Source organism: Citrus clementina, unplaced genomic scaffold, assembly GCF_000493195.1.
Source record: "Citrus clementina cultivar Clemenules unplaced genomic scaffold, Citrus_clementina_v1.0 scaffold_1, whole genome shotgun sequence".
Lineage (NCBI taxonomy): Eukaryota > Viridiplantae > Streptophyta > Magnoliopsida > Sapindales > Rutaceae > Citrus > Citrus x clementina.
This window is the reverse complement of record NW_006263303.1, coordinates 20,324,473-20,338,877: the sequence shown is the minus strand read 5'-3', so window position 1 is coordinate 20,338,877 and position 14,405 is coordinate 20,324,473. Positions and strand designations below refer to the sequence as shown.

Here is a 14,405-nt window from a genome sequence, read left to right as displayed (position 1 = left end):
AAGGATGCATACCAGCTGTGATATTATTATGTTTTTAAACTATAGTGCTCGGAAACTGGACTTGTCGAAACTGAATTTGACAGGAGTGTAGCATGGAAGCGTGCTAGGAAGATGAAAAACAGTGAATATGATCCTGATGTTGATTCAGTTGTGAAGAAGATTGTAAGTAATAGCAAGGTTTTTTTTTTAAGTAGGTTCTGTTGGAAAAAAATTGATATTCATCAATATGATTATTATGCAATTAGGATGCACTGGAAGAGAAAGCTAAAAAAGGAGAATTTAAAGCTGATGCAAGAAATGATATTCTTGCACGTTCAATTGGAAGGCCTGCCACTTCTGGACATATGCAGGGTGTTGGGAAATTTATATCGCCTAAGATGTACTTTGACACCCCAAACAATTCATTTCAGATGCGACAAGAGCGACTAAACATACTAGAGAGGTTAGATAAGCAAGAAGCAGAGTTGAGTGATCTGAAGAAGAAGATTAAAAAGCAACCTCGACATTCAGATGTTGGAAGCTCAAACTTTCCATTAGATGAGCAAACAATTGAAGATGAAGCTGAAGAAATGACTGCTCGTAATGAGGACAAGGTATGATACAGATTGTTGTGCACAGTCAAGTTAAAAAATGACTTAAACATTGGATTTTAGACAATTTTAGCCGTAGTCAAAACTGTAATAACAAACCTTTTTTTTTTTTTTAGCTTGTCAGTCAATCGGCATGACAAGGAATGGATCACCTGCAAAGAAGAAGCACGAAACGTTGACAAAGAAAAGGCAATCACCTAGGAAGAGGAATGAGTCACCAAAGAAGCAAGTGACTGCTAATTGTCCTGGAGACAAACCAGAAACTCCAACAAAAAGGCAATCACCAAGGAAGAAACAAGAATCACCAAAGCAGCAAGTGATGAAGAAAAGGCAATCACCAAGAAAGAAGAAGGAATCACCAATGAAGCCTCACAAGAAACCAAGAATGACTCTTGATTGTCCAAGAGACAAACCATGTAGTCCAAAGAAGAAGACATCACCAAAAAAGCCTCAAGAGAAGCCACTGTCAAGAAGAAGAACAAGGAATTATCATATTGTGCATATGAACCGGGTGCCTGGGCTTGTAATATTTGCAAATCTTTGTGAAAAGAAGTTGGCTCAAATGGGTTATTATGTACCTTATCAGTTGGATGAAGAGGTATACAAGCATCCAACTAAAGCACATATTGGTCTCGATGAATGTCAATCATTGATTTCGATGAAAGAGCTAGGAGCAAATCATATGCATCTATACATCGCGTAAGTTTACAAAATCATAATTACTAGTTTATTTTCAATTTTTAGTTTATTACTTCCTTTCTCTGGTTTCTTTTTTTTTTTAGTGATATTTTTTATTGGCAACATTCTCACTATTTCATCATCTTAATTGCATCAGGATGTTGCATGCACACATGGCGAATGATATAGTGGGCAAACCATTTGGGTTCATACACACAGGACTCGTATCATCAGCCCATGATAAGGATGCCTTTGCTACAAGGGTAAAAAGGGCACAATTTATTGCCGAACGGTTGAACAAAGCAAACAAAGGGCAAATGATTTTCATGCCATATAACCCTGGGTACAGTTCTATTTACTTTATATTGATGATCATTTACTAAAATTGATTCATAATTTCAATTTCTTTGTGTAATAGTTTCCATTGGGTGTTGATTGTAATTGATATGACGACAAAGCAAGCGTTTTATCTGGATTCTACGAACAACGATTTGGGTGACGACAGTGACCTGAAGGACATAGTTACCAAGTATGGTGATATTGTATTTTTAATATAATTTTATGTATCATGTTTATTTACTTATTGCATGTATTATAATGTAGTGGGATATCAATGCATGTTGCGGTGACTGGTAAAAAAAGGGTGAAACCACAGATCACAAAAGTTTTGGTAAACAATCATGACTTTCTTTTTTCTTCTTTTTTTTTGGCAGCGCATGACTTGTTAATATTTAATCACTTGAAAGAATTCATATGCATATGTATTAATGATTATTTTGTTGATGATATAGTCCCCAAATCAACCAGGGAGTACTGAGTGTGGATACTATGTGCTGAGGTTTATGAAAGACATAATTGTAGACCCGAGTTTACTTCTCCATGATGTAAGTACACATTCTTTCAGATGCATTGTCGGATTTCTTCACTTAATACTTTTAACTATATATAGTTTACTTTAGTCTAACATGTGATCATCATTTCACAGTTTAAAGGGAAATGTGAATACACTCAAAGTGAGCTTGATGAAGTGCGTCTCGAGTATGCTTCCTTTGTGTCTGAGCTGATAGTATGAGCAGTGGAGTTGATGATGATATTGTTTGATAAAGTCTTAAGTGGCAGTGAATTTTGTATACTGGTATTGTTCCAGATGATAGTGAATCTTGATAAAGTCTAAGTGGTAGGGAAATTTGTATGCTATATTGTTTGATAAAGTCTTAAGTATAGTAGTGAATCTTGATCAGCCTGGTAGTGTTTCAGATGATATATAGTGTTGTGATGTTTTTGTATGCTGGTAATGATCCAGATGGTAGTGTTGGGATGTAGATTTGTGATAATTGAATAGATGATGTTTTGACAATGTTATGGTTATTTCAAGTGATGATTTAGTGATGTTTTGATAATATTGTTGAGATAATTTGGATGTATTGATTTTATACATATTGTAATTTTTAAATTTCAATGGAATTTATAAAATTATAAAATAATAATAATAATAATATTAATATTATTTAAAATATTACAAATTTATGATTTTAAAAAAATTCTTTTAATAATATTATTATTTTTAAAAAAATCACATCGTGACACCATATTAGAATCATAAAGTTGTGACACATAATTACGAGCCATAATTTAAAATTGAATTAATAATACCCGCCAAAAGATTTTTCACAATAAAAAAAATTTACCACTAAAATATTAAAATGACGTTGCTTTTGTTGTGACACATTTGTGATAGCTATAAGCTGTCACATATACCTATGATAGATAAATTACTGTCACAGGTTTGTGAGAGGGGCTACAATGACAGATAGAAACTCTGTCATAAACAGGGTCGGATGACAGATATTCTCTGTCATGGTAGCCCATTTTTCTAGTAGTGATAGTAAACGAAATGATCTAGGCATAGCCTAAACATAAAAAGAAAAAGACTAATGTAGACGGTGATAATATCCCTTACGATACTTATGGCTGGTAAGTAATTTAATGCCTTTTTTTTTTTAATGATCGACAACGCTAAAATTAGGGCTAGAGTTAATTCTCTCAGAATTCTCAAGAACAGATAGGAAATTGTCATTATTTGCCAAGTGATCGTCAGAACTATCATCATTATCAGTATGAGAATTCTAAAGCCTAAAATCTGTGTTGGATGCTCGATGAAGATGTGTATTATACTCACCTAATTCTCGGATCCTAGAATTATGAGTCGTGACGTCCTGGCCAATCGGCTCCTGAATGGAAGTAGAGTCTGTAGCATTAACTCAGCTCTCCGTAGGAACAATTGGAGACCTCGCATATGCAATCTACTTAGTGATGGACGGCTCAGGTCGTGGAGTGTCTAAGGGTTGAGGAGTATCTGACGGCAGAACTTCTAACTTTTTATTATCTATTCTAGTCTACCAATTCCCAATTGCCCGCTGGGGACGAAGTCTTGGATTGGCCACGTAACACGTCTCAATGGAATGGCCAAGGTGCTTGTAGGAAGCACAGTACATTAGGATTTTTTTTAAAATTACACTCTGCCAAAAGCCAGAATCTCCCACACCGATTCTTATCTATTGCAACGGAGGTTGAGTGACATCATACTCCACTAACACCCTAGCTACAGAAGGGAAAGCTAAAGAGGCAGTAGCTTGGTCAATTCGCAATGGTTTACCAATAACTGATGCAATAGAAAATAATGCTTCTTTACAGTACATGAAATAGACAGGCAAGTAAGGAAAAGAAATCCAAACTGGGACTATAAGGGACTCATCGGAACATCGAAAATCGATGGTCCATTTAAAACTTTTCATAGCACTCCCATTGATGTACCGTGTTTGTCTAACCCATAGGCGAGAGTAGTCCTCCTTAACATCCAATTGAATTAACACATGTCGATTATCTAAAAGGGACACCTTGAAAGTTCCCTTCAATCTCAAAGTATTAAAAAATTTACAAATTAATTTCATAATAAATCTATTGTAGGAAAATTTACCTACCAATATCAGCTTGAAAGGAATGGGTATCGCTTGAATTTTTGTAGTGGAAAATTGCACGTTAGGCTCTCCCTCGAATGAAGTAACGGTCTTGATTAGAATCGTCGAGTTGGATGGGCCGTTTATAATATCCACCAAAGATTTTTTAGTGGGTTTATTTTGATTTAGATTGGGAACAGATTTCAAAACCGTGGCGTAGGAGGGTACGAATATGGGCTGAGTGGTATTTTGGATTAATGGATCATTTTGGAGGTTATTTAATAAAAATGTGAAGGGCATTTGATTGGGCTGGGTGTTGGGATTTATTTCCGAAATGGGTTGGGCTTGGGTTTGACTAGTGGGAAAAGCTAGTGGGGCATGGGAAGTGCTAGTGGGAGATACACATGGGGAACACAATTCTTGAGTTGCCGAAAGTGTTCCATGGGCATGGAAATTACCACCCACGTGCAAAATTTTGAGCTGGAGTTGGTTGGATGTTTGCTAACTTGTGCTGGGTTTGATGATGGTTGTATGTAGTTGGCTTTCGGTTGACAGCTGCAGTTGGCCGTGAGCCCTGTTCCGAGTGCTTGCTTGTGATTTGCATGTGGGTTTTTGTCATGTGGGAGTTGTTTGTGTAGGTGGTGATTGTGGCTGGCTGGTGGTTGTAGCTTGAACCGAATCTTGAGGCAATTGACCATGGAGTACGGACTGGTTTTGATGGTGTATAGGGGCTGTGACAACAGGGTGATCTCCCGAATATTATGTGGCTTGTGTTGGCTGCAGGCTGGAGGCTGGTGGCTGGTTGGCTTGAGGTGAAAATCGATTCACCAAATCTAGTGTGACAGAAGGATGCTCTCTTGAATGGTGTGTGGCTTGTGTTGGTTGCGGGCTTGTTGGCTTGAAATGAAAGCTTGGAGATGGCTGTTGGAGGGGTGATGATGGAGGTTGGAAATAGTTGTTAGAGGGATGATGATGGCGGTGTGTTTGCAGAAGTTGGGGGTTGTTGGGCTAGTATTTGACTCTTGTATTTTGATCGAGTTTGCCTTTGGGATGTCCTAAGAAATGGAGGTTCACTTCTAGAAGTGAGGGTAGGAGCCGGTGGTGGATGGTTGCCATTTTCGTCGGTCGACGAGATGAGAATCGGCTTGTCTCGAGCAATGCTTTCTTCCCTATCTTCAAGAGAATGGAGAGGAGATTTTGCTATCTCACGGTAGCATTCATGGTCATTGATGTCACCAGTGATTGCCATTTCTTTTTGTTCACTTACGGCATTAGATGTGAGTGAAGGTTGTTGAAGTTTTGAGAGGATAACGGCAATGAACGTTGTTGGTTGGTTTGTATGGGGTTGGATTTGAGATGGAGGGTCTGTATGAGAGTGGTTTGGTTTGATTCGCGGTGATGGCAATTGGACGTTCGGAGGTGGTTCGTTGGTGAATTTTGGGAGTCGTTTAAATGATTTCTTAAAAGGGTTCAAACTCCAGATAATTCGTTCTTCGGTGAAGAGGGTGTGGACCGGGGATGGCTGGTTGCCATCACGGGCGGCCGGAGAGGCCATTAAGGCTGCTTAAGGCGTGGGGGGGGGGGGGGGGAAGGGGAGACATGTGGAGAGGTTTTTTTTTTTCGATTGAGGTATGGAGTAAAAAGGATTGATTGAGGTAGGCTTCAAGCTTGATTCGTGTGTTTTTCATTATTTAACCAAAAAAAAATATTTCTTATCATTTCAATGAAAAGAAAATTATTTCTTACTTCTTTCTTAACCCTACTGTACAAATCACCATAATAAACTATTTTATTACCATCAGATTAAGAGAACAGAATATAATAATTAATTTCTATGGCCACATGGGAAGACTCAAACCTCACCATAAGGTTAAGAGAATGAGATGCCGAGTAATTCAACAATGGAGTTGTTAATTACTTTTTATTTTATTGTATTATGAGTTTTATCATATTTTAGATAGCAAATTATAAAGTTCACTAAGTTATAATTAATTTAGTTTTTATTTTATTTTATGAGAAGTTGCATGTTTTAAAACTTAATAGGAGATGTATGGACAATTTATGAAACTCGGCCATGGTCGGGCAATCCCGCCTGCCACGACTGGTGTTGAACAAAGCTATTTTTTAGTTTTTAAACAAAAAAGAAATATAATTGAACCAGGGAAATTAAAAAGAGCTTTTTTTTATTAGATTTTTCTTCCATTGATTTGTGGGTAGAGTAAATATATCCCTTTAATTTAATAAGGATATATTTTTATAAGAATTGATTTAAGTGAGTCCTGTAGAGTTTTGATGATAAATATGTTGGTAAAATACTATAATTGTACCATATTTTTTTAAAAAATATATTGCAGGTATGGCTCAACTTAAAGTCATTTCTTGGGGATCAGAGTTGACCATATCACTCCTATGCTTCTATTGATTTTCGTATACAAAACATTTATTTATATATGAATGTGAATGTGAATGCATGTATCTCTCACCAACATTCTCGTACATAAAATGCTTATGTTTAGTTATTTACATCCTTTCTAGCCATTTGGTTGATTTTTGTGTGTATTTCAACATAAAATTAATGCAATCCAAAGAATACGTTTTGATCTTTGGATGCTAAAGCAGATCATAACGAGGTTATGTCACTATAGGGATAGAGCATAATCTTATGGAAAATCCTTATGCCACTATATACGTATGGTCGAAGGATAATCATAATGAAAGAAAATCCCCTCAAATCACATTGCAAGAGCCCATTGCCTTTTCTCTCTCTTGTCTCCACTCTATGTATTTTCTAATACGTTCTACGCATTTTCTTTATCTCAGATTGCAATAGATGCACTTATATATAAGGTAATAAGAGTAATTAAAGTCTAAAAAGGACTTTATGACTCTCAGAGTCCAATTAGCCTAACAATGATAGAACTCTACTAAAAGAAACTTCTAAATGTATTTTATGTTGGGCTGGTCCAGCTTATCATGGGTGCCAATTCCAATATCTTCCATTTGCACTAGATGGGATGACATCATATACAAAGTCATGGAAGTAATGTGTCCCAAAGCCTTAAATGCAGTATCATATAGACAAATGCGATGTATGACCCATGAACAACAAGTTGGAATTTAAATAAGAAGAAATCTCGATTGTAACATATACTTAAATATATTTTCATCATGTAGGTCTAGGTATACTTAATCCCTTAATAAAAGATATGTTTGACTCTATGTATCCACAATTGACACTATTCCTATATGGATTACACAACTAGTCAACCAATGAAAACACAAGTGAGATGAATAAAAATAAATCTTCCCATTCTACTCATATTTTGAAAATTCTTGACTAAGATGCTTACTTAGACATATTTCATAGGTCATATGATGTGATAGCCATAGGTAACATGCTAAAACAGCAAATATTAATCCTTCACCTCAAAATATAAAAAACGGTAACTAAGGGTATTAATCGAGGTCTCATTATGAAGTAACTTACACAATGAGGAAGTAGAGATTTATTCATTTTTTCCTTCACATCATTTTCCTTATTGGTCATAAGAAGCACATGCAAATATAAATCAAGCATTACAGTGAATTATCCTTTAATAAAGAGTATGTGTTTAATCATTCACTGTACGTATCGTAGTTCAATTGCTATTAAAATGTCTAACTTAAGTTTTAGTAAGCTTGCCTTTACAAGATGCTAAACACATATCTGGCTTAAGGCAGGTTTCTAAAATAGTGGAATATATCATAGTCAATCCAATAACTTACTTAATATGACCTTATCTTAATCTAATCAAGGCAAATTTCTTTAAAATTACATAAGCTCAATGACAATAGACCATATATCTAATTGTTTTGTAACTCCATGTGACTCATCCTAGCTTGCTACTACAGAAACTTAGCGACCTCTTGTGTAAGAAAGTCGGTCTTAACATGATGACATATCTTTTAACAATCTTATATAAGTGGTTACCTTAACTATACATTTTAAGTGCTGAATAGTTATTTTATTATTAACAACATAGTATTATAAGAATATCCAATGATTACATTTTAGTTATGTTACTTAGAGAGTAAATAATGTGTTTTTATTGCATTTTTAATTATATTTTACATAAACATCCATTTAAGTTTAATTTTAATAAATTGATGGTGTTTTATAATACTTTGTGCTATGATTATGAGCATAATTGTAGGCAACCAAAAAACTCAAGCTTTATGGATGGAAGCTACAACAACAGACTTGTAGAGATGACAAAAGAACTTGGCTACAGAGGAATTAAAACAAGTCTGAAATAGTAAAGATGCTATAGCCATTGCTGCAGTAATCTTGTAGCAACTGCAGTCGAGATTTCACGCATGTTAATTGAAAGATTGCAATCTAAGGTTTCCAAAAATAGAAGACATGTAGGCACACACTTTTGGTTGCCCTAATTACAAGATATAAAAGGAGCACACATGAAAAGAAAAGAAAAAAAAAAGAGCCTTACTTAAGGAAAATAATAGAGAAAAAAGAGAGATTTGAGGGCTGCAACAGAGGATTCAAGGAGAAAATAAGGAGAGATCATAAAGACTAAGCAAAATTCAATTTTCATCTTCTTTTCTTGTTTTTCTTTATTTCTGGGAATGCATTTAATGGCTAAAGTTATTTTGGTTACTGTTTTATCACAAATCATGAACTAAACTTTGTTGTGGTTGAGTGATAAACAAGCTTAATGATTATTTGACTGATATATGTGTGTTGTTTTGGATTTTCCGTAGCATTTTGTCTTGATTTTATTATTGTAATTCCCTATTTCGGCTAACCACCTATTTAGTGGATACTAACTAAGAACGAGCCTTTTAGTGGAACAAATTAAGACAATACATGGTTTTAGATTGAGTTTCCTAAGTTGAGTTGCTTTCGATTTGAATAAGGTCATTATTAGTCTAAAATTAGTAAGAACTGAACGTAGGGATTCACCTTATAAGGTCATTGGAATCTAGAACGCATAATGGTATATCTAATGTTAGCGTAACAACTGGTTATTACTAGGTTTCATTGAGATATATGATATCCAACAGACAACAGTTGAGGGTGCATTAGGCATTCTGCCTAGTGCTGTAGAGGATGTTGTAATAACATAATCTTAATTAGAAATAGTCAATACCATTAAGTGAGTTTAATCGCTCAACTACTCCTTTCCCATTGAGTTTGTGATCATGGTTAGCTTAAGATTTTCCTTATTGCATTTTTTTATTTGCACTTTTTATTTAGTTAGTTTATTAGTTCTATTAATTAGTTTATTTTATTTTAGACTGAAAATTACATTGTTATGATTGTTGTAGAAAATCCTATAATATCAATCCCTGTGGAGACGATCTGAATGCTTATCAATATATTACTTATTGTGTACACTTACACATTGACACCTATAACAATAGAAATTACCCAACAAGTTTTTGGCGTGTTGCCGGGGATTGATTTTTTTTTATTGTGATTTGTGAATCAATTTTAGTTGGTGCCAATTTTTATTATTCTATTAATTTGTTTACTTTGTTGACAAAAGTGCTCTAGAAAACCTTGCATGCACAAATACAAACCTATTGAACTCTATTTTGATCCAGAAATTGAAAAAATTGCAAGGAGATTGAGAAAAGAGCATAGGAATTTAAAAGATGTTGTAGACATTGATGATCTACAAGATATGAGGAACTTGGACCCTCGAGGACAATAGAACCGCTTAATGCACAAGGAGGTCAAGAAGATCATAATGGGCAGATTATTCATGGGCAACTAGGGAATAACAATATTATTCACATGGTAGATGATAAAGACAAAGCCAATAGAGACAGAGTTATAAGAGATTATGCAATGTTAACTCCTTAAACCATAAATCCTGGAATAGTTCGACTTGAAGTACAAGTTGATAATTTTGAGTTCAAGTCAATGATGTTTCAGATGCTTTAAACGGTAGAACAATTCAATGGACTGCCATAAGAAGATCCTCACCTTCACCTTAAACTATTTTTAGAAGTAAGTGATTCTTTAAAGATTGCTGGAGCAATATAAAAAGCATTGAGACTTAGATTTTTCCTATTTCTCTAATGGATCGAAGAGCATTGTTGAACTTTTTACCACCTGACTCCATTACTACATGGAATGATTTGGCTAACTATGACCGATAGAACCATAACAATCTTTACTCAAGCAATTATAACCATGGATGGAGACTAAGTGATTAACTTAAGGTTTAAAAAAGATGTTCACATTCATGATGGTGTACCAAAAAGAAGAGTTAAACTCATTTTAACCTAAGAAGAAACTCAAGTTGAAGAGGAGCTACAACATCCCACTTTTGAGCCCACTGGTATAAATAGCTAAGCTATAACATCTGCAAAAAATGATGATTCAACACCTGTTGGTGACGCTGCTGCAACACCAACAACATCAAACCAAAACATGGCAAAAGAGCAGTAGCCTATACAGCCTGCAATAGTATAGCAGTTTAGACACCCGCCACCCTTTCCACAAAGATTCCAAAACCAAAAATAAGAAAAGCATTTCAGTAAATTCTTGGAAGTCCTAAAGTAGGTATATATCAATATTCCTTTTGTAGAAGCTCTAAAACAAATGCCAAATTCTATTAAGTTCTTAAAGGATATTTTGGCAAAGAAAAAAAGGCTTGGAGGGTTTGCCCTAACACAAGAATACAACCATATGCTTCAAAACAAAATCTTCAGAAGATAAAGATCTAGGATTTACAATCGCATGCACTATAAAAACTAAATACAGTGGTAAGACATTTTGTGATTTGGGGGCTAGCATCAATCTCATGGCTCTATTAGTGTTTAAGCAATTAAGAGTTAGGGAAGTTAGATTGACAAAAGTCACTTTGCAATAAAATTGAAGATGTATTGATAAAGGTGGATAAATTTATCTCTCTAGTGGAATTTATAGTGTTGGACTAAGGGGCTATCTAAAAAAAGTGCGGACTAAGGGGCTATCTAAAAAAAGTGCCAATTATTTTAGGCAAATCCTTTTTTAGCCACGAGAAAGACTAATTGATATGTTATGCGGGTTAATGATCAGCAAGTTATATTCAATGTGTTAGATGTTATGAAGAGTTATGACTATGTTAAACATTGTAATTTTATTAGTATTGTAGATTTTTCTATAGCAGAGAGGTTAAACAATTGCTACAAGAATGAAGAAATCAAGGTTTTAACATTTGAAGAACTTGAAGATAAATATCCTAAAACAACTAAACATCGATAGAACTGCTGTAATAAAGTAAAGGAAGTTACAGCTTTGTGAGCTAGAAGAGTTAAGGCTATTTTCTTATGAAAATCCAAGAATCTATAAGGAGAGGACCAAGCAATGGCATGACAAGAAAATCCAACAGAGGGAGCTCATTCTAGGTCAACAAGTCTTGCTCTATAAAGTCTAGATGGTCAAGACCTTTCAAACTTATCAAGGCTTATCCTCAAAGGGTTGTACTTCAAGATTAAAGAACAGGCTAGGAATTCAAGATGAATGGGCAAAGAGTGAAGTATTACATTGGAGCTGCTGTGAACAATCCCAAGGAGTAATTGTTCCTCAAGGATCCAACTTGAAAAACTAAGGATGGTCAGGCTGAAGGACCCAAAAATCAAGCACTGATTGGGAGGCGACCCTATGAGAAAAGTTGTTTTAAAATTTTAAAACATTAAATTTAGTTTTGAAAGTTGTTTATTTTTTTCGTTATTTTAATTATGCGTCTAATTTCTTTTTTTTCTTATGTTAAATAGCAGCAAGTAGAAGTTGACGAAAAAAAAATGTGGGCAAAGAAACCAAAAGGAATTGTTATAGTATCACGTACAACATAGAAGTTAGAAAATGATTCTCAAATAACGGAGGCACTTATCGATAATGTTGCAGCAACAGAATGATTGCAACAGTAATAATTTGTACCGTTGCACTAACAGCTTTGGATTTTCACCATTTGAGGGGCTGACACACTTATGTCAGTAGATCAAAATTTGTTGTAAGGATGATTCTGCAACCCTTGATTTTCCGTGACACATTTCCTTTCCTTTCTTTTTTTAAACTTGCTTTTAATATTCAAATATATATTTCTAATTTTATCTCATTAATTACCTTTCTTTTATATCTTCCATTTTTTTGCTATAAATTCGGGATTTACTTTAAGTATTTCAATTTCACTATAACTCTTTCTCTCCCCATCTGTACAATTCGTTTTCACGTTCTACTTTTTTTTTAACAAAATAAAACTCTGTTTAAATTGCTACAACAATGTTGAAAATTAAAACGCGTGTTGGTAGATTAAAGAACCTTGAGCGTTTTAACAACTATAAAGTCGAGGAAAATTTGAAGACATTATCGAGCCTTAGAAAATTATGGAAGAAAATGGTTTTCAATTTTCAAAACAGCTAATGGGGACGATGAACAAAATCTATACTGTTGTAACACAAAGAAGATTGCTGAAGTTTTGTGCTCACCCCAAAACCTTGTTATCTTAATCGTTAAGGAGTTCTATTTCAACATGTTATCGTAAGACCAACAAAACATCATTTTGAGGCAAGTGCAAGTACCTTTAGACTCTCAAGTTATTAATGCTTTTTTATGACTTTCCCCCTGTGATTGATTACAAGTACACTAAATTTGCCGAGAACATTCCTGTAAAGAAGTAAGGAGAGGTTTTAACTTAACTGTTCATGTCAATGAATATATGAATGAAGAGCGAAGGGTGGTCAATAGGATAGACTTGAAACTTATCGCTAAGGTTTGGGTGAAATTTTTAAAATCTAGATTGATGCCAACCACTCATACTACCACTATGTCCCAAGATCGACTTATACTACTTTATGCTATAGTCAAGGGTTTAGCCATAGATGTTGGGAAGATCATTGAAAAAGAAATTAGAGAGTGTACAACAATGAAGCAAAAATCTGCTACCTTGCTATTTCCTTTACTAATCACAGGTATTTGTGAAGCCTCTAGGGTGAAATTTGAGGCAAGTGATGAAAAAGTGAAGCATAAAGGGTTATCACAGTTAGGATAGTTGAAAAGATCACTATGAAATCCATTGCTGCAGTAACCCCAAAACACCATGTTGCAGCTAAGATAGAGCAAGCCATAGGGATTGAGAAGATACTGCAGGAACTCAGCGAAAGTATAAATGCATGTGTCCAAGTGCAAAAGGAAAAAAATCGAAGGTTTTGGACTTACTTAGTGCATCTTAAAGCACAAAAGCATCAATTTGCTAGATACTGCAGTAGTTTAATTTTTAGAGAGTTGGGGAGACTACTCCAGCAGAAGAAAGTGAAAAAATAAAAAGTGAAGGAAATTCAGTAGAAAAGCAGCAGTAGGAACAAGAGGGCTAAAAAGGTTGAGGCAGAAGTAAAAGAAGAAAGTGAAGAGGAAGAAGAAGAAAAAAAAGAGGAACCACCAGTTGTGACTCCCAAGTGTGAGGGTAAAACGCAAATTTTGATTGAGGAGGAGTTCGAGATAAAGGAAGAAAAGGACATTAATGTAGCTTTCGAGGAGGCCATTAGTGGGGCTACAAGGACAGAAGAAGCAAAGAAGAGTTTGAGGGAAATCATTGCAAACATCATTGCCGAGCAACCAACAACAACAACTCTTACACCGGCTGCTGGAAAGGAAACTCCCACCAAGTCTCAACTCCCAGGGCATCCAGCAAAAGAAAAGAAGGACAACATTTTATAGGTGTTGTAGTAATGCATGCACCAGAAGAACTAGAACAGAAGAAAACAAAGACAACTCTACTGAAAATCACAAAAGCTGCTGGAACCCCCCAACCAATCCAACTAAGAGCCAGAAAAAGAAACAACCAATTGCAGCAAAACTTCTAACAGCAGGGAATATCTCCTGCCAACCCAATTTAATTTTGCTATTTCTGAAACTTTTCCTTTCTTTTATTTTTTTATTGACCATTTATTTTTGTTAGTGTATGCATGTTTTTCATAAATCATTCTGTGTGCATGTAAGGACACAATATCTCTCAAGTTTGGGGGGTTGTGCTACGGTATAATGTGTTTCTGAATGGATATATTTGTGTTGTGTGTATAGCTTTGTTTATCCAATATTTGTATTTAGATTAGAAAATCCAATGAGGATGAATTGAGTGTTGAAATAGGGATTGAATGACTACCAAGTAGGGATAATTTATAGATGAAATTT

The 14,405-nt window shown here is 34.9% G+C and overlaps 1 protein-coding gene and 1 long non-coding RNA gene across 2 annotated transcripts; both read left to right on the top strand.

Moving 5' to 3' along the window:
- The first annotated feature begins 111 nt into the window (after positions 1 to 111).
- LOC112095722 lies at positions 112 to 1,651 on the top strand. Its single transcript, XM_024177832.1, has 4 exons — positions 112 to 162; positions 246 to 593; positions 715 to 1,289; positions 1,426 to 1,651. Exons 1-4 carry the CDS (start codon positions 112 to 114, stop codon positions 1,649 to 1,651), a joined length of 1,200 nt encoding a protein of 399 aa, XP_024033600.1.
- Positions 1,652 to 1,704: 53 nt separating this feature from the next.
- On the top strand, positions 1,705 to 2,090 carry LOC112095892. The gene is made up of 3 exons (XR_002904031.1): positions 1,705 to 1,797; positions 1,872 to 1,938; positions 2,060 to 2,090. It is a non-coding gene; the product is annotated as an uncharacterized LOC112095892 (long non-coding RNA).
- Positions 2,091 to 14,405: the final 12,315 nt, after the last annotated feature.

What these genes read in the sequence shown, in the direction of transcription:
- LOC112095722 (XM_024177832.1), top strand. Translation starts at nt 112, where the DNA reads ATGAAAAACAGTGAATATGATCCTGATGTTGATTCAGTTGTGAAGAAG. An exon ending in CTGCTCGTAATGAGGACAAG is followed by an intron (nt 594 to 714) that starts GTATGATACAGA and finishes TTAGCTTGTCAG; the next exon opens with TCAATCGGCATGACAAGGAA. An exon ending in CATATGCATCTATACATCGC is followed by an intron (nt 1,290 to 1,425) that starts GTAAGTTTACAA and finishes TAATTGCATCAG; the next exon opens with GATGTTGCATGCACACATGG.